The sequence below is a fragment of the Amblyomma mixtum genome, chromosome 3 (genome assembly GCF_055824585.1).
Source record: "Amblyomma mixtum isolate Tamu chromosome 3, ASM5582458v1, whole genome shotgun sequence".
NCBI lineage: Eukaryota > Metazoa > Arthropoda > Arachnida > Ixodida > Ixodidae > Amblyomma > Amblyomma mixtum.
Window position 1 is genome coordinate 218525249 of NC_143014.1, and position 27806 is coordinate 218553054.

A 27806-nucleotide genomic window follows, 5' to 3' on the forward strand; every position below is an offset into this window, starting at 1 on the left:
TTTCGAAGAAGCGACAGGCGTAAGGTGGGGATATCAAGACGTGCATGACACGCATCTCAGTGACTATGTTTTCAGAAGTTATACTTTCTTAACCTGTGGTGGCTTTTTGTAACTTTGCTTCGATTTTATACTTCAGGTGACAACCTGTTTAGTGCTGGCACGCTCCAGTTTTCATATTTGGTGATAACTGATTCCTGTGTATACATGTATCACAAGACGAAACCAAGTGCTGTGCTGAGTGACTTTAACGGCTTCCGCCCGACCTCCACCCAGAGATCGGGATTCCGAGGAAGCCCTCTATATATACCTGGTGTCCCAGCTAACTTGGACCAAGGTTTATAAAAAAACTAAGCGTTCTTCAGAGCTGAAATCACGTGGATGTTATTAGGGTTTATCTAAAGATACAGTACTATTTTTTCGGTCCTCCTATTTGACTAATTAGCCGAGATAAATTAACTTTTTAAATATAGCTTGAAACATTCAAGCGTCAATAGGAAAGTTGTGGAGCTCCACAAATATTGTCCAACCCAGGCGCTTCCAACGAGTTAGAGTCAGCGTGGTAAATTTTATTCGATAAAAACGAAAGCCCGCGGAGTTTTGAAAATACCACGTGACAGCGCGCTCCGAGCGCCCGAATGCGCCGCAGTTACAGCGCCCTCATCCGTGCTTTGTGAAAACCATTGCCCACTTCGCGCCTCTCGTCTGCCCACGACCGACAGAGCTACGTGTTGCGCTTGCTTCCAAGAAAAGCGCCAGTGGGTTCGGGAGGCAGTTGAAAGCGCGGCTCCCGTTTCTGCGGCGATAATTGTGCTCTCGGGCTAGAAAAATGCATGTGCAGGAACAGTGAAAATTTCTTGAGTTAGAATTTGGGGGCAAGACCTCAACAAGCAAAGACGCATTATAACAAGCTTGATAACGTCGTGTGAATCACGCTGGTTTTCACAAAGGGAAAATTGTAAATGGAAACAGAAGGCTGCTTTAATTTCCTGGCCATTCCTTCTCGGCAGGGAATTTGTGATTTCGTAGTACGTACAGGCGCGGCCATAAGTAAACGGAGCACGGTATTGCGTTCGAAGTGCAATCACGCTTTCTCCATTGGTGATGAAGAAGCGTTGTTTGTCTACAAGAAAGCCCACCAACCTCCGCCACCAGCATGCGCGTACCACTGCTGGAAATTTCAGTTAGGTGACGCGTGAAAAATATTCGAAGACAGTTGCGTGCTCCGTTTACTTTTGTCCGCGCCTGTACGTGCCTTTTCCACATCGTACAAGGGTTCGCACAGATGGCTCTTTTCATGAATAACGGTTGCAGAGATTCATTCGCTGTGATGTCCGTCTAAAGAATGTGTTCAAACAAGTCGCCCTCTGCCATAATGCAGTATTGGCCCCCTTTCAGCACGTCCGCTGTAGCGTTCTTCATGACCCAGCACGGTATTTCGCTGCAGGCCTCAGCAATCTCTGTCTTTAGTGCTTCCGGTATAGTTGTAGGTTTCCGGTACACGCGGGCTTTCACATATCCCCACAAAAAGAAGTAAAGAGGTGGCAAGTCCGGTGACCTTTGAGGCCAGGGCACTGGACCATGCCGCCCGATCCACTGGCGTTTGAAGGCATCATTAATCCAGGCTCGGGAAAGGGCACTGCTGTGAGCTGGTGCACCGTCGTGCTGATACCAAGTTCGCTTTAAAAGCGCAAGGGGATGATCGCAGCGAAAATCTTCTACTGGGCCTTTCAAGATGTCGTTAACGTACCGCAGAGCAGTGAGCGCGTGGTCAAAAAATATTGGGCCAATTATTCTTCCACCAACGATACCACACCACACACTGAATCACCATTGGTACTGGTGTTTGGTCTCTGCCACCCAGTGTGGGTTCGATCGCTCCAGTAATGTGCATTATGGATGTTGACTTGAGCATTTCTCGAGAAGGTTGCCTCTTCTGTCCAGAGCACTTTGTCAACAAAATCCGGTATTTCGTCACTGTACACCAGGATCCAGTTTGCGAAATCAAGCTGACATTGAAAGTCTCTTTCTTTCAGCTTTTGATGCAGTTGGACGTGATACGGATGCATTTCAGCCTTGGCAAGAATTCTTGACACTCACGACTTTGAAATTCCGACCTCAGCACCCACATCACGCACGCTGGCATGAGGGTTTGCAGCCATGAAAGCCAAAATGTCTCCTTCAGCCTGTTCACTGATGGTACCCTTTCTGTGCCCTGTCTTCTTGAAGCTACCTGTTTCTTTGAGCGTCAAGGAAGTCCTCATAATTGTATTTGCGCTAGGTCGTCCCCCCACTGCCAATTTCGGTATACCTCGGCAGCTTTCCTCTTGTCGCCCCGTGCCACTCTCAAGGCTAAAACCATGTTCGCCTTCTGCTCGCTTGAGTACGGCATGCTTTAAGCGCTGCAAATTCTTCGAAGCGGTTGCACACGGCACGAAGCGGTTGCACACGGTTGCACACGGCCAAACTTCGGCGCTTTTGCACGACAGTAATAGACAGTTGAGCTCACAAGCATCCAGCCGTTGGCAGAGCTCGGAAAGGAAGTAGAAATATAACGAATGATGCCCTGTCTCGCAAAGGTATCAGAATCTGATAATGCTTTGTGTGTATTTTTTTTCTATTCCGCATTGACTTCAACACTGAAAACAAAAACTGCTATTTTCATCACACCGGAACAAACGGTTAATGACAGAGCGTTCTTCCGCGACATCCGCGAGCGGCTGCTGACGGAGCGCTTTTTCGAAGTGCCGTCGCCAGCCGCTGCGGTTAACTCAGAGCCGAGCAAAGGTTGAAGCCTTTTCTCTTAAGCGAAGAGAAGGCGCGAAGCGAGCGATTTTTTTTGCAAACCACGGATGAGGGCGCTGTAATTTTGGCGCATTTAAAGCTTTAGGTGCATTCGGGCGCACGAAGCGCGCTGTCACGTGGTATTTTTAAACCTCGCGGACTTCGTTTTTCCCGAATGAAAACGGCCGCGCTAAGTCTATCTCGTTGGAAGTGTCTGGGTTGGACAATATTTGTGGAGCTCCACAACTTTCCTAATGACGCCTGAACGTTTCAAGCTATATTTAAACACTTAATCAATTTATCTCGACTGATTATTCAAATAGGAGGACCGAAAAAATAGTACTGTAACTTTAGGTAAACCTTACAACATCCACGCGATTTCAGCTCTGAAGAACGCTTAGTTTTTTTTTATAAATCTTGGTCCAATTAGCTTGGACACCCTGTATATATATCAACAAAGATTTCTTGGCAGCTGATTAATCAATATAAGATAGTCACCAGAAATTGAAAAACAGATATATATATATATATATATATATATATATATATATATATATATATATATATATATATCAATTAGCCTTAAGCGATAACATATTCGGTAATATCCTAAATTTATCAACACCACAAAATAAATATATTATTAAAAAAATCCCCTGTGCCCCTTGGTCTCTGTGGCTGTTGGCTTCTGTCATATCTATAACGAGCCCCTCATGCCCCTTCCCTTGCTTGCTATATATATATATATATATATATATATATATATATATATATATATATATATATATATATATATATATATATATATATTGGTTTGGTTTATGGGGTTTAAGGTCCAAAATCGACTAAGGATATGAGAGACGCCGTAGTGGAGGGCTCCGGAAATTTCGACCACCTGGGGTTCTTTAACGTGCACTGACATCGCACAGTACACGGGCCTCGAATTTCTCCTCCAAAGAAATTCAGCCGCCGCGGCCGGGATCGAACCCGCGTCTTTCGGGCCAGCAGCCGAGCACCATAGCCACTGAGCCACCGCAGCGGCATATATATATATATATATATATATATATATAAAGCAGTCAAGGGAACATGGGAAGGGGAATGAAGGGCTCGTTATACATATGAGAGCAGCCATCAGACGCACTCAGAAGCCAATTGACACAGGAGATTTTTTTAAAAACATGAATTTATTTTGTGGTGTTGATCAATGGAGAATATTGCTGAACAGGCTATCGGTTGAAGATAATATATTAGAAAAGTAGAAGAAAAAACAACCACATGTCGCCAGTGGTAACCGAACCCATGACCTCCGAATTCACACTACAACAAACAGTGCACAAAACACAAGGCCGAAGAAAAAATTGGCTATGGTTCAATCAATGGAGTAGAATTGCGGAAGCAACGGTGCTGCAAGCGCAGCGGCGGCGTCATCTCAGGGAGCACTTTGTCTAAAGGGGCCGTAATGAAGAAAATTAAAGTTGTATTTGAGGAAAGGAAATTACTCAGTAACTGCCTCACACTCGCTCGCTCCTCGCGCATGCGCAGTTGGGGCTCTCGGGGCTGTGCGAAATCGCTCACACCTAGCGTAGTGTTGCTTCTGCAACAAAAGAAGGAAACACGGCGAGCGCTGACTCTCAACTGACTTTAATCTCCATCGAAAACATTTCTTATGCGCATACGCATGACCAGCAGTAATGACTTATGTACGAAAAGAAGAAAAGCTTTGGAGGCACACAACAAAAACTAATAGTGCACCGTGACAATAACTTCAGTCAAGGAATTCAACTCCATCATCTGTGAGAAACAAGTTTTATTGCAGTGGAGTACTACCAGTGTTGTCGGTAACGCGTTACAAGTATCGGCGTTACCGGTAACGCGTTACTTTTTTCGGTAAGTTAGTAATGTACTCGTTACCATTTGGAACTGTAACGGGTAACGTACTTACGTTAACATTTTTCGGTAACGTGAGGTGTCACGGTACTACTTACTTTTTATTTCAATTGTCCCCCTCCGCTTCTTTTTCAGAAAAAAAACGCCGAAAATAATGTTGCAAATAAACAAAATCTACAGGTGTTCTCGACGACCCTTGTTGAGGCTTGCATGCATGCCAGGGAACACCTGCCATTGACGACGTACTCAACTAAAAACACACTTGTCTTCAACCCCAAACCACTCACACACAAAACTCTTTATCTAAAGAGTGGACGCATGAAAAGCCACCAATGGACCATTTGCAGAAATCTGTAAGTCAGTTTCTCCGTAAGCTTGTTCTCCAACCAAAAGGTCTCGTTCCCAGGCGACACTCTCGCATTCTTTGTGAAAGCAGTTCCCTCTTCTGAGTAAACTAAGGAATGTCGCCAGTTTACTTCAACATGGCCACTAGCGAGCCGTCCAATGTATTCTAGTTCACTATAGTCGAAAGAGTGCAATGGTACAGCACAGAAAAGGGGATTGCAGTCAACCGGCTGTAGCACTGAAGTAGAGGTAAAAGAACGAAATGGGCCTTTGTCGTGTGGGGGCAGTAGTGAGCTACCTCATACTAAACTTTCTAAAAAATTTCTGCTCAACAACACCGTCGCTCCAACTCTCTCTCTTCATAGCCATAATATAACCCCCCCCCCCACCCTTTCTCCCCTAGCCAGAACAAGGAACAACGCACTCCCCACAGCACTGTGACAAAGGACGGCCTCCCTCCTTTTCGTGCCTAGACTCTGCTGCAAGCAGAGCGCGACCATCCGGAGTTTTCATTCGCTTGAAGAATATGAGCGTGTCGCAGGGTTTGAGATCTTTTGGTTGGAAAATAAGCTTTGCAGAGAAGACGAGTTACAGTTACAGCGATGACGCTCTGATTAAAATTTATGGCCATGGAGTAACGGCAAAGTAACGTGCGTTGCTTTTTTTTTGGTAACGGTAACGCGTTACCTTTTTTTTTGTAGGTAACGTAGGGCGGTAACGCGTTCTTCTTTTTTTAGCGTAACGAGTAACGTATTTAGTTATATTTTTTTGGTAACGCCTACAACACTGAGTACTACCAACTCGCCCAACTCGCTCTACTTCTATATCCACTTTTGTTTTACTAGAAAATGGAGCGCCCTAGCATGCACTCACTGACACCTGCGTGTTCCGCGACTGCGCATCAGCAACGCACATTATGGGGCTACCTCATGTCACTCATAATGAGAGAAAATGTGTTCCAGCGTTAGCACAAGGACATGCGCAGAGAAACGCCTGCAGAGGTGTTGACGCTTCGTGTCGCTATCCGCGTCCTTGTGATTGCGCTCAAGCTCTCTTTCGGCGTGTGATGGCAACGCATTTAATTACAAAACCTGACTCCCCCTTACCCCTGCACATTGGTCGCAAAGATCCATATCGCACTACTAATCTGATGTGATCTTCTTCTCGCTCAACGCATTCCAAAGATTTCTTTGGAATCTGCTGGGACGTAAGCGAATTTATTTCATTTTTTCACTGATATTTCGCACTCAGTTTGGCCCCTTCAAAACTGCCATAAAGTAGACCGCGATCTGCGTTCGCAAGGTGGTGTAGCGAACACTCTCAACCGGATATGCAGTCTGAGTTGTCCATTCAACCTGCAGCGGCCAGATGATTGTATCAAACGAACAGCGTAGATATCTTTGCTCTTCGGTGCTCAAGTATACGGCGGGCGTCACGCTGACCATACAAATACGCAGCATGTGCCAGCTGTGAAGGACACACACGAAGTAGATCACTGAGACGACCCCTAATGAAAATCGGGGCACATGACTAAATTGCAAGCAACGCTGTTATCTTTCAGATCCAGTCATATCTTTCGCAATGGCGTTCACCGAACAATATAAGGTTCATCAAACTCTCTTGAACAGCGTGCGTAGCTTATACCTCGGCTTTACTGCAGAGTTGTCGGAAGCGCCGCACTCAGACTACAAAGTGAGCCCCGATCTTGTATGGTACCCAGCATCGTCGACAACGCCAGCTGTTTTATTCATTACTCTGCTTGAGCGTTCACTCAGCTGTTATGGTGTCAAAGAAGAGGGCTCAAGGTCGCAGGATCAGTTTTCAAAGAGAGTGCGCATTTAGGAACGCGGCTGTCTATATTGGGGAAATGAAATAACAGCTGCACGATCTTCGATTTTGCCGAGGGAATGACGCAACACACGTGGGCCTGAAAATTAGATCGCCTACTTTTGCCAGGTGGCCATATGCTCCCTCACAGTAGAAGCAAAATTTTTCGCTAATATTGGTTAATACTGTAAGTAGCGCTCACATCCCCATCGCTGGGTGAAGGAGCCCTTGGCTAAGAAGTGTAAGGGAGCTTAAAATTGGCACTACGTAGCTTTCTTCAGTGGCTGTTCACGATAAATATATTGAACCATTACAAAAAATGCCATTTTTTTTTAAATTTAGAAAATATTGAAACAGCCCGGCGCTTGTTTGGAACTATTTAGTGCATCGGTTTTGTGATCGTTCAACACCTTTACATTTTTAAATGTTTACACTAGGTTTTATCGTGAGGCATCGGGCAAGTTATATATTTTATAAAATTTGCAACCAAGGCATTGCACCCAGTGACTCCAGGCCATCTGTTCAGACCGGGCATTACCCCTGTCCCCATTGACGGGACAGTGAGGAGACTATTCAAGACGTCGTGCAGCTGTGGGCGCATCTTCAGGCTCCGCATCCTGTTACGAATACAAGGACGGCGGACGCAGCGCTTGAGACGGCGCTTGAAATCTTGGGCCTTTAAAAAAAAGTCTAGCCTAAGGTAGAGCAAGCAGTGATATGGTGACACACATTGGCTATAGAGGGCCTGGCAACCTCAACTGATTTTTTACTTCGCTAAAAATATCCTTGAACGTGATGTTACAAGTCAGCACGCGCTTTTTCATAGTTAAACTGCCCCCCCCCCCCCTTCCTTGGCTACCACAACTGTGGTCTTTACCTTTTTTACTGCTCTCACAAGGGAAGCGAGAAGGCCAACACACGGTAGTCTTACTTGTTTGCTGTCACACTTTAAAGCACCGCGTCGTGTTCGACGAGAATGTGAACGTGCCTTTCAAGTTTCACCGATTGTGCTGCGCCTTCTGAACTCAGAAAGACCTGCACTTTCATCTCTGGACCATCTCTTCGCTAATAACTGTATTCAGTTAACCTGGTGCATTATTACAAGCTTCCAGCTAGTCCGGCAGAGTGGCAGAAATATATCATTCAATCGAGGAACCCAACCGACGTCAAAATTTGAAAAACAGTATAGCCCGTGATAATCATGAACCCGCTCTTGTTATATGACTGGGAATGGACGGTTTTTCCCTTCACCTGTTCTTCGTTTTCGGGCAGTTTCAAAAATCCTTCCACAACGAGTATCATATTGAACATCTTCGGTGTTATCACTGAGCTAATGCCGCCAAAATTTTACCGCTGTTTCAGTCGTAAAATCACGCTAACGTTTTTTTTTTTTAATTTCAGTAGTTTTGGGGAAATAATGCCCAAGATAGATTCAAAGCACACTGCGAATGCGATTGCCAAGTTTTCTCGCCATTCTGAACTCAGCACCAACCCTCCAGGTAACCCTATTGAATGATGTCTCGGTGCCAGGCAAAATTAAAGTGACCAATCAAGCTTGTGCATTGTGGGCGCCTCCCACAGGCGGTGGGTGGAGATTCAAGTCGGGCTTGAGCTCTCAAACATGCCTGAATTTTCAAAAACAACTAAATGGAATGGGCTTCGTCACCCCCCAAAAAGTTAATTTTCATACCCACGTTTTGAGGTGCGTCCTCAAAAAGTTTGGACAGGGGACCGCATGATGAGGTTAACTGAAAGAAAGCGGAGAGCGGTAGAGTACAGAGGTCAACAGGTACATAGAGTTGAAGGAAAAGGGGAAGGGCGGTGATCGTTGTTCGACGTTACTGCCTCCACATGGGGAATAAAGCGACCTCGTAGGGAAGAAGCGTTGCAGCGTGACGGCGACTTCATATGTGGTTAGCATTGTGCGTACCTTATTCGTTTGCATTTCGCGTGAATGGCTCTTTTACTTTCTCGATCGCTGTTGCAGTAAAGATGACGCGATATATGGTCGTCCCTACAACTGTTTACCCACCGAATAAAAGAGTAAACATCCCAGAAATTATTCTTTTTAACAGACCTATTTTTCTGCCCCATGGCGTGTAACTTGAATATATGCAAAATCTGTTTAACCTCAAAATGTAAAAAAACGCCAAAAGTTTCTCAAGTGTATGCTACTTAGAGTGCCGACTTGAATAGTAAGGCAGCAATCAATGCTTTTATGTTTAGCCGTGTAAACTAAAACGTTCTAAGTGAAGGAAAGTTGAAATCTGGGTTAGTTGGTACATGCTTATGAAAAAACAACCAAAAATACGGGGACAAAGGAGAGATAAGTTTGAAAAGTTTGAAGTTTGAAAAGTATTTATTCGAAGTGTGTCTCATACACTTCAGGAAGGAGGCCAAAAGGCGTGGTGCCTGACGAGGGCCTTCCTCCCTGGGGTAAGCAAACTGCATTCGGCACACACACACATAAAATAAACAAATACAATAAATGTAGCGGTCGCCATTACACTTGCTGGCATGTTAAAAGAAACACAAAAAAAAACTGTACAACAATCTTAAGGTATCTTCAAAGTTGTTAAGATGCGTGCTGTTGGGTTACAGGGAATTATAAAAAGGAAAAAAATATATACAATCATGTTAACTGTTTTCAATTTACAATATGTCACAGGATGTACCGGTTAGTCATGTAGTCAATAGTGCAATCACTTTTCTCTTGTATAAGGCACACACAACGATTGGTTCTTAAGTGAACCCGGGCTTGGAAGTCTATTGGTTATGTTTATCGCTCAAATAGAAAACATTGGTTCTAGACGGCTTAGCCTCCAGTCCTAGGAGTATGCACTATAGTATGCAGTTTTTTTTTAATAACAACGCAGTGACATCTTCTATCCCTTTCAAGCGCCATTTTTTGGTTCCGTGGAAAAGAAATAGTCTTTTGCCTAACTAGTGCATTCATTACTTAAGCAAAAGAATTTTTTAATTCGCAGGAAAAAATACTAGGGGTTAAATTTTGGGAGAAACATGTCATATTTCATATCATAATAAAGACATAGTGTCATGACAAAAGTCATAAAGAAGCATCACATAAATACCCGAAAGATTGTGGAAATAATTTCTACTTCCCAGATGCACATTACGCTTCAAATTGAAAACAAAAATTGATGTACTACTTGCGGCAACATGTATGTGCAGAAAAATAGTGGCCGACATGCTGAACAGCGTACTGTATTGCGAAATATTATTTACTGAGTTCTCCACTTGGCATAAAAACCGCCTTATTTAGGACAGCGAGGATGCGAAACTCACATGAAACAAAAAAAAATCACTGCTAGGTGGAGCGCACTGCAAAGGGAAAGCTGCGAGTTCATTTTGTACACGATGGTGTACGTAGCCTGTCAAGTGGATAATTCGTTTTAAAATGCAATGCATGCATTCCGGATATATTTTCTTCCAAATGCTACGGCAGCACTAGAGTGAAGTGATCACATTTATTTTGAAACGTGTCTCCTGATATAGATGACAGTGGCAACGAATATTTAAAGTTAAATGAACCATCTCCAGACATAGTAAATAACGAAAAAGAAAAAAAAAACACATGCGTCGGCCGGGAATCGAACCCGGGTCAACTGCTTGGAAGGCAGCTATGCTAACCACTATACCACCGACGCGGACGTTCAGGCAGTCCACTGCGATGGATTTGCCGTCTGCAGAGGCTGTAAAAAGAGTGCACTGGATGCGTGCCCAGACCGGTTGCGTTCTGCCACGCGCATCCGGCATCGGCGTGTGCTTCTTTTGATTCCTCTACTTTTTTTTTTCTTTTTTTGAGCACGCCGCCGCGCAGCCGAGCGTTTCGTCGGCAGAACAGCGGCGCAACTGCTTCATGCCTCGGCTATGCTAGCCGCCATATCTCGGCCTTGAAAGTAAAGTGAAAAAAAAAAAGAAAAGGAAATGTGTCGAGCGTGTATGGCCTAGATTTCCTCTGTTCTTGTGTACGTGCGGATAGCCTACTGTGTGCGCTCCGTATTTAGGTTTTGTGGATTTTATTTTTCGTTCCTGACTTCCATATTACTTTATGTTGGGTTCATAATGGAATTGGGCTGGGTATGCAGCGACATGATGACTGCATATTTCGCTTTTGTGTGAATATTTCTTTGCGACTGAGCATTTCCGAGGCGGTACCGCGTTGACTGGGCGAGCATTTTACTTTGGTTTATTTCCTGCAACGCTCTTATAATGCAGTATTTGACCTCAGGCTGGGCTTCGTATACTTCCTGGTAAATACGTTTTTGCGACTGCTGATTGCCTTTTTTACTTACTGTACTAACGAGAGTGGAATAACAGAACCGGGCTGAGCATCTCCTAACGTTGCGTTCCTGAACATTCTTGACAAAGGATTCAGTTCATAACGGACGGAATTGTCAGACGCTGTTGCGCAGAGTGACAGCTGTCGCGTTTTTGACGCGAAACTTGTGATGTGTGTCATGCTTTCAGGATCTTTTCCTTTCATTACTTTCCTTATACTCTTCTTTATGTTGCTGTTCAGCAATAAACGCGTCCAAATTAACTGAACCGGTTGTGTGCGTCAGTTTTTAACGCTTTGTCTCTGTAGTTTCTTTCCGTAGTTTATGGCAGATTAAGCGCTTTATTCGGCGCTCTGTGGCTTTCTCACTGCAGGTTGTGTCCTTGAATCAAAGCTGGAGACGTTTATTATACACCGTAAATTTAGATAATCTAACTGAATGGAAACATATAGTCTGAGTTCATCAGCCAACATCGACCTGTGCCACTTTTCAAAGGTGGAAGGTAATATTTCTATTCGTTCCCTAGAATTTAGTTTGGACTCCCATTACACTGCGGTTGTTGATTTCTTGTCCATCTAAACATCTTCACTGTAAAATATTGGTGCTAAAATTTAGTTATTTTTATTTGTTAGCACAAATTTCACATTTAGGTTTGAGAAGGTTGCTGACAGTGGGAATTTATTTGTTTTGCTTTTCTTAAGTTCTCCAATTTTATGGCAAATTTCCCTTGGCCATGTTCCTTCGGTGCATAGCGTTTTTTTTAGAGCTTCTAGCAATGCAAATTTTGTGTATTACTAGAAAACAAAAGTACAATAAATTCTTAGCAGCTGCCGAGCTAATAATTCTGGGAACGCTGCAGGCTGTAACAAGTGGATTAGTTTCTTCGACCACTTAGAGGAAGCAAATGTACACACTAGCGCAAACAGTAAACACTGTAATTTCGGCAAAGCACGACAGTGTGATGTGGTTACGGTGCTCGGCTGCTGAGCCCAAGGTCGTGGGATCGAATCACGGCCGCGGTGGTTGCAATTCAATGGAACCGAAATAGAAAAACGCCCCCGTATGCTGTGCAATGTCAGGGCACGTTAAGGAGCCGTAGTTTGTCGAAATTAATCGGAAGGCCTCCGCAACAGCGTCCCTCACAACCCATGTGCAAGATTAGGGCCTTTAAACTTTACATACTTAGCTCCCCGATTATTGCACTGCTGCGGTTGACCGTCAGAGCTAATCTTCTTTCGCGAAATAACGAAATCATAATTTCTGCTAGTAATGGGACACAAAACGCATGTGCACTTTGGCAACTCTCATTTTTGGCTGCGATGCCAAAAATATTTATAAATGTTTTCGTTAAAATCGTCTGTAGATGATGCGTTTGCTTACTGTCGCTCTTCCAAAGCGAACTTTTTTTGAGCGCTGGCGTACGAACATCACAAAATATTTTCTCTTCATGAATTTTTATATGATGGCTGCCAAAATGCTGCAGCATTTTCGATTATCCGGGCGCTCCACGAACTATCGGGCTCCCTTAAAGTCGCTGCAAAGAGGGCAGCTGTTTCGGAAGAAAAAACAAAATAGTGCATAGCATCAGTGGAGCCACTGGTTGGCGGGGCATGTCATCGCGCTAGAAAGAACGACCCCTTAACTTCCTCTTAAGCACCCTTGCTGCCGTTTGGCAAGACCAGGAAGGACCGTCGTGGCAGTCGGTAAGCGGACGATGGATGGATAACATATCCATCCAGGATGTGTGGTTACGTAGAGGAAATCACATGGAGGCTATGATAATTTGTGCATTTCTCGCGCAGGAACAGAAGGAAATCAAAAGCCTCGACAAAGACAGGCGGCATAAAGTTGTGCAACTTGGCAGCCGGCCCATCCTGTGAGGATGAAAACAGAAGCAAACGTGAGCAGGGAAAACAGCGGCCGTTGGCAGAACACGGTGGGCCACAGTGTCCGGGTCAAACAAATTATTTGCAAAGCCACGTTACACCAATTCAGGCGCCCGTCCACCGATATTTTTTTTGTCGGTGGAATTGGGCGCCATCGCTAATGAGACTGAGAGTGGAGCGTGCGCAGAACGCCGCAGATAGTTAGAAACGAGACACCTGCCATGGCAGCAAAATTTTCGCGTAATAATCTACGATGACCATTAATATGCGAGAGTGAAAACGTGCAAAGCGAGGCTTGACCTGCAAAATGCCTATGAACCATATAAAAGTCTTCAAGGTTTGTTGCATTGTTTGCAACGGTTGGTAACCAGGAACAGGCATATGAGTGAATGTAGACTAGCGAGCAAGCTCGCTAACGCGCTGCGCATGACTGTATATAGCGTTCCGCTGAGTGAGTGTCGTCTGCCCATCTGTAATAGGTCAACATCGCCAGTGTTCATTAAAGGGTACCTTCTCCCTCTCCGCCTCTGTCCCATGGCCTCTCACAAGCGTATAAGGCACCCGTTCCCACTTTTTAAGAGGGTTCACCAGCTACAAGGCAACTCAGATGTGAACTTTTTCTGTCGATAGATGGCAGCACTGAGTACCCCAAAAAGGAGGGAGGTTCTATTGCCCCTCCAGGTGTGTAAACTAAACCGCGGCACGAAAGTATTCGTTCTTCCGCGTATAAAAAGTAGAGCCCAGAACTTTCTGTAGGTATGCCGCCAAGGTTCCGGGGACCGAAGCACAAAAAAGTTAGCCGCTCTCAAGCCATTGAGCACAGAAGGATGTGGGGGTCATACAATGGACCAATTCCCAGTAACCCACAAATTTAGCGTTTCCGGTTTGGGTTGCCTAAGCTTCCTGGAGTCTTTTCTGCGAAAATTCTTTTACAATGGTAGGGTGGGGTTACTGGTTTCGCCTGAGCAGACAGGTGTGGTCGGCTTAAATGTAGGAAGAGAGGCTTGGTGCATCCCCAGGACATTACCCGGAAAAGGTTCCATTGTGTTGAACACCTATGTAGTCAGTCTCTAAATAAAAGGAAAGAAAGGAGCTTCTACCAGAAGGCCTTATGACTGGTTTTCTTCCCATTCCCGCGTAGCCTTCCTTACATAGCTACAGAAGCATGTCCTCGGTTGTAGTGACAGCCGGTAGCTTACTTTGCCTAGTCTCGTACGAGCCTTCCCAGCGCCGAACACCCATCTTCCGTTTCTCAGCACTAACAAGGCACCAAGCAGATAAAAGTTGCATAAAACTTAAAAGGACGAGAGGTGTGGTTTGCAAAAGCACCGAGAGCGTCCTGTAGCTATGCATGGTGACTGAACGCAAACTTTGGCATTGCATAAGCGAGTTCTTGCTTAGCTCTGTTTACATGAACCAATAACGCCAGGTTGAGTCGGGGGTCGGGCTGAGCGAAGTCAACCCAACTCGACCAACGCGTATTTACATGAACTCGATTTTAGCTTGTCGAGACCGGTTCATCAGCAGCGACACCAAGCGTCGAGCACCGCATTGCGAGCGAGCAGTGGTAGCAACCAAGATTGAGACACACCACCGCTGCTTCGGAGGTGCGGCGGCCCAAGTGAAAAACAAGTTTGCATTTATCCTCTCCCCTCCGTTTTTTCGGCCCGGCAGCGTTTACAAGCACATCGGGGCAGGGTGGAGTTGAGTCAACCTACCCCTTGCGTCGGAGTGTAATGGTCCCGACCCCTTGACTCGACTCGGCGCGTTTACATGAACCCAGTAACCAGTTTTTGACCCGATAACTCGACTCAGGTGTGCTTTGGTGCAAACAATGCCTTACTGTGTGCTGCGGGGGGGGGGGGGGGGGGGGGAGGTGCTTTTGGGTGGGGCCTTGCATACCGCTTCCTTTTCGGACCACAAGCTCGAGAAAAAAAGAAAAGCAAAAATCCTTTTGAAATACAGCCCAAGCAAGAAAAAAAGGAAAGAAAGAAATCAAGTTAGTCCAGGTTCTAACAAAAAAGTGTGCGCACGAACACAGACAACCAACAAGTTGGTGGTAGAGTGTAGTAGCGTCAAAATAATTTGTCGCCAGGTGGAGCCACGTCGCACTAGTAAAATTTTAGCGCGAAATTCAAATCAATATACAGAATACATACACAACTTTCAGAGCCTGTAAAACGCAAACACTAGGTTCGATATGAATAAAAATTGAGGCTTAACAATCAAGAAAGAAAAATGGAGGAAATGTTGCGGACGAAATTTTGATATTTGGCTTATTTTTTTCCCGAGATGACATGAAAGTTCGACATATCTAAAAGCACCATTTTTCTGGAACTTTGCGTCTAATTGGTAAAAAAATGAAACTTAAACAATAAAATCTACCCGCAACATTTCCTCTGTTCACTAAAGAAGAAAACGCTGCCACAAACCTCATGAAATACGAGCCATGTTTAGACACGGTATAGCTTCTGAAAGTTCCCATGTATTTCCTATGGACACTGCCACTGGTGAACCCTCTCACAGAGAAATTGACGTCTAGGGGAGTGAATTGAGGGTGTTGCTTGCTGCATCTTCCGCGAAGCACATCCCAACCCTGGCATCACTATGGAAGATGAGAAAATTACTTCTTCGAGGTCATCTGCGTACGGTGCGGTGATGCAAGAATTCCGCACGCCCACTTCGCGTTGCTTAACAATGTTGTCAGTGGTAGGGCCGCTGCAATCGTCTTAAAGCAACGCGGTACTTTTCTTTTTTTGAGGTGAAAACAAAAAAAGGCGTTACACTTTCGTTACATGGATTTCTCAGTGCTGCTGACATGCGGAAATACCACTTTGTCGACAGCCATAAAAGCATATTCACCGTGGAATTTTGCCGGAAGTAATGGCATTGTTTTTCCAGATTAGGTATTGTTTGACGCTCGGTAAAACATTATTATACGTCGAAGCCGTAACATTTTAGTATCCGTGGATTCGCTGTACATGCGAATTATTAATTAAGGCTGCGATTTGGGCTAGTTGTTAATGATTCATGGTGAAAACAGCGCTGGAAAAACGAACGGACGACGAAAGACACAACACAAGCGCTGACTCGCAACTGATTTTTAATGTAAGAAAACATCCTTTAAATGCTTTCCTAATCAGGGAAACATCAAAGGTGAAAGAACACAGGATCCCTTGTACTTGCGGAGCTGTTTACATAGGCCAGACGGGGCGATGCATAAATGTTCTTTTGAGTGAACATTACAATTCCCGGTCCAATGATTCTTCATGCAATCTTGCCCGTCATTGGAAGGAAGGCACATGCACTCCTCTTTTCTCTAACACCGTCATCCTCGCCAGGCATAAAGATCGATTAACACGTGAAATTATAGAGGCATTTCATATTCACGATAACAGTGGCGGGTGCATCAGCGATCCTTCCATTGATCTTAATGATAAAGAGCTCTCGTGTTTATCCGGAAGAGACATCTAACTGTCTCACGCGCATGCGCCACAGAGATGGTGTGTGCGTCTTGTCACCGTCATGTTTGATCAGGTTTTTTGGTTGTGTTCTTTCACCTTTGATGTTTCTCTGATTAGGAAAGCATTTAAAGGATGTTTTCTTCCATTAAAAACCAGTTGCGAGTCAGCGCTTGTGTTGTGTCTTTCGTCGTCCGTTCGTTTTTCCCGCGCTGTTTTCACCATGAATTATAAATTACTCCCTTATTACAAATCTACTCCACCTTCGGGGATTCCCGTAAAACATTTCACCAACACAGTTCCCACTTCGAGTTACTGATCAATTCGCTGTCGCCCTACCATAAGCTTGCCGTCCCGGTAGGCTCAATTGCTAGAGCGACTGCTGCGGTGACGCGGTGGTCCCGGGTTCAAACTCCGGATCTGGATGAATATTTGTTTAACTACGAAGTTTCTGAGAAAGCTGTACAGCTTTCCTTTTTAGCCGTATGACCGCTCTCGGGTGGATGTGATTGAGTAATTACTCCCTTATTAAGAAGTCTGTTCGAAAAGTTATTCGGCGGACATGGCGAATGAACGCTAAGATCAACGTATTTATTACGAGCTTTAGCAACGTACAATAATGACTTGAGATGAAGCGAAGACATTAATGAAGGATTTTAATAGAAGTTACAAAAGAATGTCGCGTAGTGGTGACTGGAGCCCGGCGAACAGGAAAACAGCGAGAATGGTTCCTAAACGAAACTCTTTATTTGGGCTGACTTGTGCCCGCAAAGAACTGAATCACTCGGCGGCGGCGTAGCAACAAGCGTGCTCAGCGGTCGTCGAACAGAATGCCGACCGCTCTCGGCCATGTTTTTTTTAAAGCTTATAGCAAACTTTCGAGGTAAAGCTTGGAAAGTTACTAGAACACTCTAGAACAACATAGAAACGGCTCCGCCTGGATGCGATCAATGTAGATAAATCTAGGCGCGTCTTTCATCACAAACAAAGCAATAAAGCGGTGTGCCGACAGTTCTGAAAAGTGAACAAACAAACACTACAAACATTCGTGGGAATAGCTGCAACCTAAAACTAAAAAAACCGCGATGTTTCAGAACATACTCGTTTCCTTCATCAGCTGTGACTGCGGGCTAATTGCAGCTTGTCTTTTACGCCTCCGTTGATTCAACCGTCGGGTCACTGGCCGTATGCCATGGGTGTAAGAGAGGGGAGGATTGCTAGGAAGAGGTTAACATTTCCCGGAGTCTGCTGAGTAAGCCATGACTCAAGTAAGAGACTTCTACGTGGGCGCGGCTCGGTGTCCAGCGCAATGTTCCCACCGTCACCCGAAGGAGAAGGCTCAATGCGTGGTATATAAGATCTCTGCTCGAAGTGCTCGGCGTCGTACATTGGCGAAACCAAGAGCTTCCTTGAAAGAATGAAGCAGCACAAAGCGGGTGTCAAAGAAATAAACAGGTTCTAAGCGCGGTGGCGGTACACTGCGAAGCATCTGATCACTTCGAAGGGACCATTGTGCTGGACATCGAACCGCGCCCGCGCGGACGGCTTTCGTCATATTCAGCCGACTCAGGGGAAATGTTAACCGCTCCCTAGAAACTCTTCTCCCGTCTTATATCCACGGCCCACGGCCAGTGGCCCGACGGATGAATCAACGAGGGCTTAAAAAGGCAAGCTGCAACTCGCCGGTAGTCACACGTGATGAAGGAACCGAGTGGACTCTCAAACGTGTTTTCCCATTTTTTTTTCAGTTTTTGGTTGGCGTTATTTTCTAACATAAACTAAATACCTTTTCCTAACCAGACAGAGCTGTGGCGAATGTTTTCTTTTGATTAATGATGAATGTTCAAATCACAGTATATGGAAGAACTTGCGTATAAGGTATATTGGATTTCTAACGCGCCTAAAACGTGGGAACGGATTTACGGTTCGCCACAATGAACCGCTATGTAATTTCAGGCACCATTGGTTTTCAATGTGCACTCAGAATAAACGAATAGCTGACGCTCTGAAATGACTCAAGTTAATTATTCGCACTCCTCGATTTGATAGATTGGCAATGTGTATTAGTGCCTACGACGATGGAGATTAGTTTAGAGGACTGTGAATAAATTATAGTAAAGTATTTGAATGCTTCTTTGTCCCAAGTAGTAAGATAGCCTAAATAGCGTATGTAGGGGAAAGGGAGGTTTAGCAGAGTGTTTCATATCAACGTGGTGTCTTATAGTTCGATAATTAACTCCAAGAACTGCCGGAATTTTAGGAGTTGGCGTAATGTGTCTAGGTAGAGGAACATCATAGTAGTTGGTTGTTTAGATAAAAAAAACAGACGTAAAACTATATTTTAGGAGCAACTTCAAACGATTCTTGCAAACCCAGGTGAGCATTCAAAGCCGACATTAAGCCCTATTTATTACTAACAGTAGAAAATAACCTGATGGTATCAACGTAAAGTCCACACCTGTATCATTTAAGCCACACAGGTGAGCCATTAACATGTGAAAGAGTTGCTAACCTAAATAGAACTACGTGCTTTCGAGGTAAGGATATCGGCTCATGAAGACGGTCATCAAACATGACTGTATAAGTACGGTCCGTAATGTAGGTACTTAAAACCCGTCAAAGTAAAGGCGCAAAATCATGGGCATTCTTATTTTGTGAGACAAATTATATACGCTTACATATATAGAAAGCTTTAGGAAAATTTACCAGCTCAGCATTTGCCAAGGGTTATGCATCGAACGAATGAATAACAATATCTGTTTATTGTATCAGCGCTAGGTTTCTAGAAACATGACGACAAATTGACAAAATATCATGAGTATATAATTAATAATAGTCGTGCATCAAGGAACCGTCAAGCATTATAATCACTATGCGCCTACTGAAACGGGAAGAGGAGTTATGGGGCGGTAGTTTGACTTCATGCTGCACTCGATACTTCAAAAACCTCAAATGCTTTGACTCCCTTAAAAATGATAGGAAAAATACCTCCTAGAAGCATTTTTTGTCATAACGATGACAATGAAGATCACATAGCTGTCGTGCAAGAAGCTTGATAGATGGATGGATGTGATCTCTTCATGATCTATAGTTCCGCAGATAAAGTGCTACACGATAATTTTAGATGATTTGAAGCAGAGACAAAACTAATGGCCGAATAGCGTGCTTTCATAAAGGACTACCCCTCACTCTTACCGAACCTTCGTAACAACCCTGTTATTTATTCTCCTTTTCATAGTGCGCGAAAATTGATAGCGCAGATGAGCCGGAGAGGAAGAGCCACTTTATGTTGGAAATACACTAGCTTTCCACACCATAGGTAGGTGATTTTAGTGTGACTCTGACTGAGCACGCCAAGATCAAGGAGGAGGGTTGGAGAAGTGGTGGGATCTGATGGCGACGATCCGATGGCCCACGCCCTAAACATCCATTTTATCATAAAAAATGACATATGGCAATGAGTTCAGATATGATTCTTGGTTCGTGATATTCGAAAATGATGACACTACCCCACGTAGTTAATGTTAACATAGGACGCGCAAGGCTCCAGGGCGAAATACACTCTCTCGAGAGGCTTATGAAATAGTGAAGCTTTAAAGTATAATCCGAGGAGCGCGCAACACTCGCAATCACCTTAAAAATTGCGTCTCTTGCTGAGTGCTCAGACTTCTGTCCCTCGCTAAATAGCTCTGGTCGCACAACGATAGCGCCCAGCGAGGCATTGCTCTGCGCTCCGCTCCGTACAAACATACCACGGACACTCAGGAAAGTTTCACAACTATGATTGCGATGCTTTCCAGAGTATAGAATAATTATTTTAAAAATTGCGTCTATGTCCAGTGGAGTGGAAAATTATGCTAAAAGAAAACGCCTGCTGCATACTTGCACTATAACTCTGTGAAGTAGCTTAGAGCTGTGAAAGCTAGAGTTAGCTTCAGTTACTGAAACTCGGCTTTCAAAACACTTTTCACAAAAAAGAGAGGATGGGACGGGCCATCAATGCAGTTATTGCGACTTACCAGAACATGTGCCCCGTGTTAATAAAAAGCGCTTACACTTGCGAAGACCTTTGTAAATGAGAGGCCTGATGAGCGCCAACATTCACGTCCTTGCATCGTTGAGCAAGAAATTGCACGGGTTGTACAGTTGTAACCGTGCGTTTATGTCTTGCGTTGTATCCTTTATATGTTGCTTTCTTTCTTTCACTTCCACCTGCCACCTTTTTTCTTTCTTTTGCCTTCTCTCTGTCTCGCTTCCTCTGCCTAGTTATTTTAAACAATTCTGCACACAGCTGCTTCAGTTCTCACTGCATAGTCAATTTGTACATTAGTCGAATAAAGTCTGGTATGAGCGGTTAAAAAAATGGTTTCAAGAAAACAACGGTAGAAGATGGAACATATTTTTTCGCGTGATGAGCAAACGTTAGAAAAGTATGTAGGAATAATTCAGCTGGACTATCTAACCTTCACTCACATATCTCTGAGTTCAGTGAAAAAAAAAAGAACAACCTCCTGCGGCGTAGTTGAAAGTGCGGAAGGAAGAAAGAAGAGAAGAAAAAAAACTGTTTACTGTGGTTGCAAAGCGTAGTAATACTTTATTACTCAGTTCAAAATGTGGGCAGCAAATCATTTAAACTTGGAACAATACACCACTCATTATATATAAAAGTCTGCATTGCTAGATAAAAGTACAACGAAAAGTACTTTTCGGCACCGAAAGCACGACCAATTTAATAGCTAACAACTTCATTATAAACGTCAACTGCAAGGAACCGGAAATTAGCATGTAAGGAGCAAACGAACGGAATGCATATCTGCTTCCGCCACACATACAAAGGGGATTAACTGTGCCGGCAATATCAGAACCTATTTCTGATAAACGCAGTGGAATTAGGCGGTGCAAGAATAGCCGAATATGATTGCTTATAAACAGTTCCTAACACACCTTTCATGTTTATGCGCTTATTTAAACCATCTCCATTTTTAATTTGGTTGACATGCTAGGTTGTAACATCGCCGAGAAGCGCAGAAGTACGTTATTGTTGGACGCCCTGGTTACCAGAGGCGACGGGAGAACCCGCATTAGACCAGTCCTAAACGCGTTCTCACGTAGGCGGAGAGAAAGACGCAGGATTCTGCCAAACGGCTCGTCCATGCAGCGGCGGCAACTGGTCACATATAGCACACTGGATCCAGCACGCGGGCGCCAATGAGCGAGTTTTCCAGCTTCCAGCTTACTGTGATGCTGAGAAGCGAGAGAAAACTTCAAAAAAGAAAAAGGAATATGAGTGGTGGTTCAGACGCTTTTTTAACACAACGAACGCTTGATGACTGACTATGCAGTTTTACAGTTTACGTATAATTTACGTAGATAGCAAATGGCAGTTGAGAGTAAAGTTATATAAATAAAGCTGTTTTGATCATTGAAGAACGAAATTAATCTGAAACGGAGATAGAAACAAGGCTACACGCGTAGCGTATCAGTGTAGTTAGTGCTGACAATCAAGCCAGTGCACTGAGCGCTGATAGGGAGTCGAAGGTTTCACGAGCTTGGGAGAATGACCACTATTGAAACAGTTCGCAAAAAAAAGAAACATTTGGGAAAAGAGGTCACAGGTTTGATGCACTTTGCACCACAGATTTGACACATATGTGTGCCCAAAAATACACTGGTAGGACACACGGGCTCTAGTTCAGTCAATAGTTCGTTGGTGCACTCCACAGCCTGGGAATCACGAAATGAATCTTCGCGAGGGTGTCCCACGTTGCACATAGAGTCGCCATTCAGTTCAGATAATGGCAAGTCTACACTGGGCTAAGCTCACGTTCACACAAAAGTTCGCACTTGGACATCGCACAAGCTGTTCCCAATCATTCACAGCACCGGCAGCAATGTCAGTAACTGGATGGCAATGAGGTCGCCGGCAGAGGTTGGAACTGACGAAATGAAAACTTTGCGTGTCTCACCGACGGCGGGTGCACTTTTTACAGGATGCTGTCTAAAATGTAAGAAGTGCGAATTAGAAAGATGTCAGATTCTCAGAAGCCACTAGACACATTTCGTTGTAAGTGTCGGGGTCTGCATTTCTAAATCCGCCACGCAAGACTACTCTGCAATATCAGCTCAAAACTTTGATGAAATAATGTTCTTCTTTGAGGCACCCTCGTTCATTTTCCGATCAAGAGGTGAGTCAGTGATCTTCTTGCATCACTCTGTTCACTGGCAGGGGATCACCGGTAGCTCCCCGGATACCATTATGCTGGCAACTGACTCTTAGAGTTGGAGCTGATGATGCCCAGTGCACAGCAATGCACTGGGCTCTGGGTTAGCTATTGAATTCCGTTGACCACTTTCTTTTCGTCGTTTTCCAGAACAATGCGCGGGATTTCGAAGACGGCCTCTCGAGATCCGTTGCTGATCTTCGGGTTTGTTGCAGGCGCGCTGTTTTCAGTGCGCGGTCGGGTTGAGGAACCGAACAGCAGCTTGTCGAGATTGGCAGTGGGGCCATCACACACGAGGTACGAGAAATAGGCCAGAATGTAGCTCCACACCATCACCGCGAAGAACAGTGTTACCTGCATTCATGTTGGGAATAATAAAATGTAAGCCACAAAAGCGCATTTCTTTCAGCAAGAGATTCTTAGCAGTAAAATCCTGAATATCAAAAGCACAGTTTACGGCGCTGGGAAAGAAAGAAGCGCTGCAGTATGATTGAACTGAGATTTGTTTTCCTGCCGCAAACCATGGACGATCTGATCCGCTCTGCATGCGCGCTTTTGTACAGCGCTTCCTGAATGTCACTGCGGCGACCGTAACGTGGAACAAAAAGAATAAACTTTTTACAGTAGTAGACACACATAGACTTTGCTAGGAGTATGCCAGAATGCTTAGAATGTGCAATCTAGAGTATTGATCAATTAGGAGAGAAAACTGGTTTTGTTCTACAAATCTTCAAGGCCTAGTTGTTCTTATATCGCAGAGTCAATCTGTTTTAAAGAACAAAAAAAAAGGCTCCTGCACCAGAATGCTTTTTTCTCGCTTTAAACGTTCGTACCTGCAACCCTGTAAAACGCGTACAGTTATTATGTCATGTGTCATGTAACCCCAATGATATCACGACGCTGATATTTTTATGTCCTTCTTTTGTGCGTTCAAATTTTTTTTACATACGTGATTGTTCTGTGTACCTTGGCTGTGCCTGTTAATGGATACAATATCGACTAATTAGTATTAATATTAATACAGAAAAAAGGCTCAATAAATTGGCAAGCAATTTGCCTGACAAAAGCGAGGTGAGTCTTGGCAAACCTCGGCGTCTGTAGGGATGTGTGCTGATGTGTTGCCTACACATATTTCATAACATTCTAATGAACGTGGCTTTCCCTTCTCCACAACTTCATCCACGGGTTTGAAATATTGCGCTAGCCAGAACTTTTGGGGCTTGATCACACAAAAATTGAGATACTTTCAACGAACTTTGATAATCTATGGTGGCATTTTTAGGATTACTTTAGCGTGTTTACTGGTTGATGGGCCAAATGAACCCATCGTTAGTCTGCTTTTCATTCAAAAACTGACTGATGCTGCTAATGTTTCTGCATTTCAGTAGTTATATGGCTCACATTCTCTCAATTTCTGGGATTCAATCATTTTTTTTCTTCTTTCGTACCGAATAGGTAATGCTGTTACTCGCGACCATTTTCGTCCTTGGATAAAAATTCTTTTTTTTTTCAGGAGAGGCACTCATCACTCATTTAACTGACCAACGCGACTGCTGCTAAGAGAGACCTGCAGGTAAAAGCAGAAAAAACATGGCACGCAGGACGTTACCTGATTGAAGTGCGAGTAGTAAAGGCGCTCTCTGGACGTGTGCAGCAGGACCTCGAGGAATGGAAAATGAATGAGGTACACCGCAAAGGAGATGCGGCTGAGAGGCGCAAATGGGGCCCACGACAGGAACTTGGACACGAAACCTACGACAAATGGGCCGACGGTTAGCAAGAAAGTTCGTCGTGCATTATTAGAACCGCCCAATGTTTTTTTATACTGATGATTCACGGAACACGAAGTCCGTCCACTGGTAAGTAGGCCTAATGAATGCGCAGCGTACGCCACGGATATTTTGCACCCTTGATGTAAGATCGCATTTATATCGCATTTTGCTTCAGCACCAACAATGGCAAAGAGAATCCAGCGTCTCTTTGCTCGTCACTCTCAAATTCATGTGGCTAACGAAGTTTGAACCCAGGAACGTAACAATGTTATCATGGATGTTGTGAGTAAGCCAGTAAGCGTCGTTATCATACAACTGCCTATACTGGTATACCATTTAGAAGATTGTCGCATGCTGCCTTTACGAGGAAGGGGCTCTCGGTGATTATTAGTAAGAGCTAGCAACCGTGAGTAGCTGTTACGGCCAGATCGCAAAAATCTTCAGTTCTATATATAAGTTTTTCTTTTGTTCACAATTCGTGAGGAATCCTCAAAGATTTATTGCAGTCGTTAAGCCCCTCATCAAAGAAGTAAATATTTTAAATTTAAAAGTTCGGCAGGGATGCGTTCACTGCAGTTTCATCAATTTCTCGGAGTCGGTGTTCTACCGACTTGAGAAAATCTTTGAAAGAGTTCGGTGTCCCGGACTTCCTTCAGAAGAGAAAGCTACAAGATTTAAAAGACGTGATTCAAAGTATATTGGTTTTTCACTCCTCCCTGTTGTGACAGCGACTCCGGATAAAAAAAAGTGCACAGGCATACTGACGTTCATTCTTTTGGCAAGGACTGCATCACGCATGCCTTTGCCTTCACAGAAAGTTTACCCCTATTGCATATAAGGTGCCAAGTCACAGTACCAGCAAGAAGCTGATTACAACATAGCGTTCCGCTTACAAACTGCGCTGTGTTTTGAAGAATACCGCCTCACATTTGATGCAGCCACAAATGGCCTTTCTGAAATGCCTTAAAGGGGCTCTGAAAGGGGCTGCCAATGAAGTTGCGTTTTTCCAGAGCTGTTAAAGAATGCCGCCTCACTAATAGCCTCCAGTAAATTTTTTTAATGTATTTTGTAGAAGCTGAGCTATCTGTAGTCAAGATTTCAATTTCAGCATCTTCATGTCTTTCACTCTTTTCTCTTCACTTTTTGCGCGCTCAGAGGTCGGCGCTCCTTCCACGGGGGGCGGAGCTTCCTAACCCGCCGGTGCGGCGTTGCTGGCTGGCCGCGGCTATGGAAGCTGAGTGAGGCCTAGAAGAACGTAACCAGTAGGCATCTCTCCACAGAATTGCGCAGGAGTGTGCGACTTGAGGAGGGCGCGAGCCTGAAAAATTCGTCGGAAAGACTCGCCAACTTTTGCTCGCGATTGTGGGTTCTCTGCTGCGTGTAGGAGTATATTGTTTGGCTCAGGTGTTCGTGACGAGATAATGTAGTGGCTGGGCAAGTTTATGTCCTCAGGTGTTTCAGAGTCCTTTTAAAGACGTCGGCTGGAATGGGATTCGTAACAGGAATGATGACTGTCAGGATGTTGTGGGCGGCTTGATGTTTGCTTGGCGCCGAAATTGTAAGGAATTGGGCCAATCTGCCCTTCACTACGCTGTCCGCAAATTTTGAGGCGTTGGAGCGAGAAACTTCTCCACCCCCGCGTGCGAAAGACGAGATTTAGACTGCTGACCGGTGATAGGGGCCACGCCTGATTAGCCGTTGACCGGGCGCATGAGGCGTTGACAAGTTTCGTAACAGACACGTTACTTAGGGAAAGATCAGCAACATATTACAGAAACACACAGCCTAACAAAACACCACCCGTTGGTCAGGTGCAAGACAAGCAACGAGCATAACTACATTCCCAACAAATGCGTAAATATAAGGAAAGAAACACGAGGGTAATAACTATACAAATATGCTACGGAATAAAAAAATACTATACAAAACATTAAGACGAGATACAGTGAGCGACAACACAAAGAAAAGAGCTCGAGAGTGTTGGGAGAAACGGCAGGGTCCGGTCGCACGTAGCGTCGAGCTGCGGATGCTCGTTATCGGGCTGATGAGATGTCGCATATACAGGCGAACTTTGGCCACGCGTCTTCGGGGCTGCCGTCACCGCGCTCTACTCATCAGACCATCGCCAAGTCTCGGTTGCCGACTCCCGCCGCCGTGTCGCGACATGTTTCCGAAAAACAGAGGCGCCCTGGCTACCTCGGTTGCAAAAGTGATCTAAGGACAGGTCAAACACTAACTTTGTGACAATGACATAACTTTTTTTCCTTTTGAGGTGCGAGTGAATGTTATATTTCGATCAAGTTCAGTGCCCCTGCCACTTGTCTTGAAAGGAGGGAACAAATGAAAGGCGTACCTCCCCGTCCCGATATGCAGGCGAGTGCTATCCATCCGATGAACATCGACCACAAGATGCGGTCGAAGAAAGCGGTGGCCACTGTTTCCAAGGGGTTGGTCAGTACGCCGCCAACGTACCAGGTGCACTTCAAAAAGATGCAGCAAACGCCAGCGCCCATGGATACAACCCAGCACATGACTTCAACTCCCTGCGCAAATAGGAAATGGCGGTCATGGTGCTGCTTTCAAATGTGATTTCAAAGCACAAGCCTAACCATACGCAATGCATCATCTCGTGCTACCTTAAACGAAGGTCGCAGGAACATACGTAAAATAACTCTTCCATACGGAGAGATTAGCTTCATGTAGGTACTAATCAATTGCATGGAACTCATACAGTGCTCTGAAGCACAATGTTGTATCCTACATTCCAGATAAGGGCAGAGTTTTAAATATACTTGTAAATCTTTCGGAAAGAAAAGTTTTAGGAAGAAGGTTTCGTAGATCCAAAACACCTCCCTTTGGGTCCGCTCAACGGCGTCGTTAGCCTTAAAACTATCCCTTTAGTTAGCGGCATAAGGGTACTAGAAAGAAAGCTTACCAGACAACACTGACTACAACACTGTTGCCATAAACTGAATATGGTGGCACAACAGAAAAATACTTGTACACAATGCAAAAATAGGGAAGCAAAGCTTATGATCTGCTCATGTTCAATGTGCCCGGTTTTTTCAGTCTTAGGGCTCCGAAGCACTATTTTACCAGTGAGCAACCAAACGAATGCTGACACACATCAACCCGCTATCTTGAATGGCCATGGCATCAATGATATGTCAAGCTAGCCTGCGGCTACTTTCTATCGAGGAGACTGATGCTGCGAACATGCTGTCTACGATTAAGAGTAAATATTCTGCAGCACAACGAGAAAACAAAACAGCAAAAGTGGCCGAGCCATGCAATCCGAAGTGAAGAGAGCCGATGGTAGTTG

The 27806-nt window shown here is 44.6% G+C and overlaps 1 protein-coding gene, 1 long non-coding RNA gene and 1 other non-coding gene across 7 annotated transcripts in view; 1 reads left to right on the forward strand and 2 right to left on the reverse strand.

The window, feature by feature from the left end:
• The window catches only part of LOC149353708 (uncharacterized), a 163702-nt gene that overhangs the window by 30999 nt on the left and 104897 nt on the right, over nucleotides 1-27806 (forward strand). Inside the window, exons 2-4 of one of the 5 annotated variants that reach the window (XR_016291036.1) lie at nucleotides 12947-13080; nucleotides 24226-24285; nucleotides 24367-24571. The exons of 2 other annotated variants lie outside the window; for them this stretch is intronic. This is a non-coding gene — a long non-coding RNA (uncharacterized LOC149353708). Of the gene's footprint in view, nucleotides 1-12946; nucleotides 13081-22862; nucleotides 23428-24225; nucleotides 24286-24366; nucleotides 24572-27806 lie in introns of those variants that run through there. 2 more of the 5 variants (XR_016291037.1, XR_016291034.1) reach the window with 2 other exon arrangements.
• TRNAG-UCC (transfer RNA glycine (anticodon UCC)) lies at nucleotides 10440-10511 on the reverse strand. The gene has a single exon. It is a non-coding gene; the product is annotated as a tRNA-Gly (tRNA).
• The window catches only part of LOC149353711 (nose resistant to fluoxetine protein 6-like), a 45368-nt gene continuing 38625 nt past the window's right edge, over nucleotides 21064-27806 (reverse strand). Inside the window, exons 13-15 of the mRNA XM_089582749.1 lie at nucleotides 26838-27027; nucleotides 24322-24464; nucleotides 21064-23066 (exon numbers count right to left, since the gene is read on the reverse strand). Of these exons, the coding sequence (XP_089438875.1) occupies nucleotides 22821-23066; nucleotides 24322-24464; nucleotides 26838-27027 (579 nt within the window). The 3' untranslated portion in view covers nucleotides 21064-22820. The remainder of the gene's footprint in view (nucleotides 23067-24321; nucleotides 24465-26837; nucleotides 27028-27806) is intronic.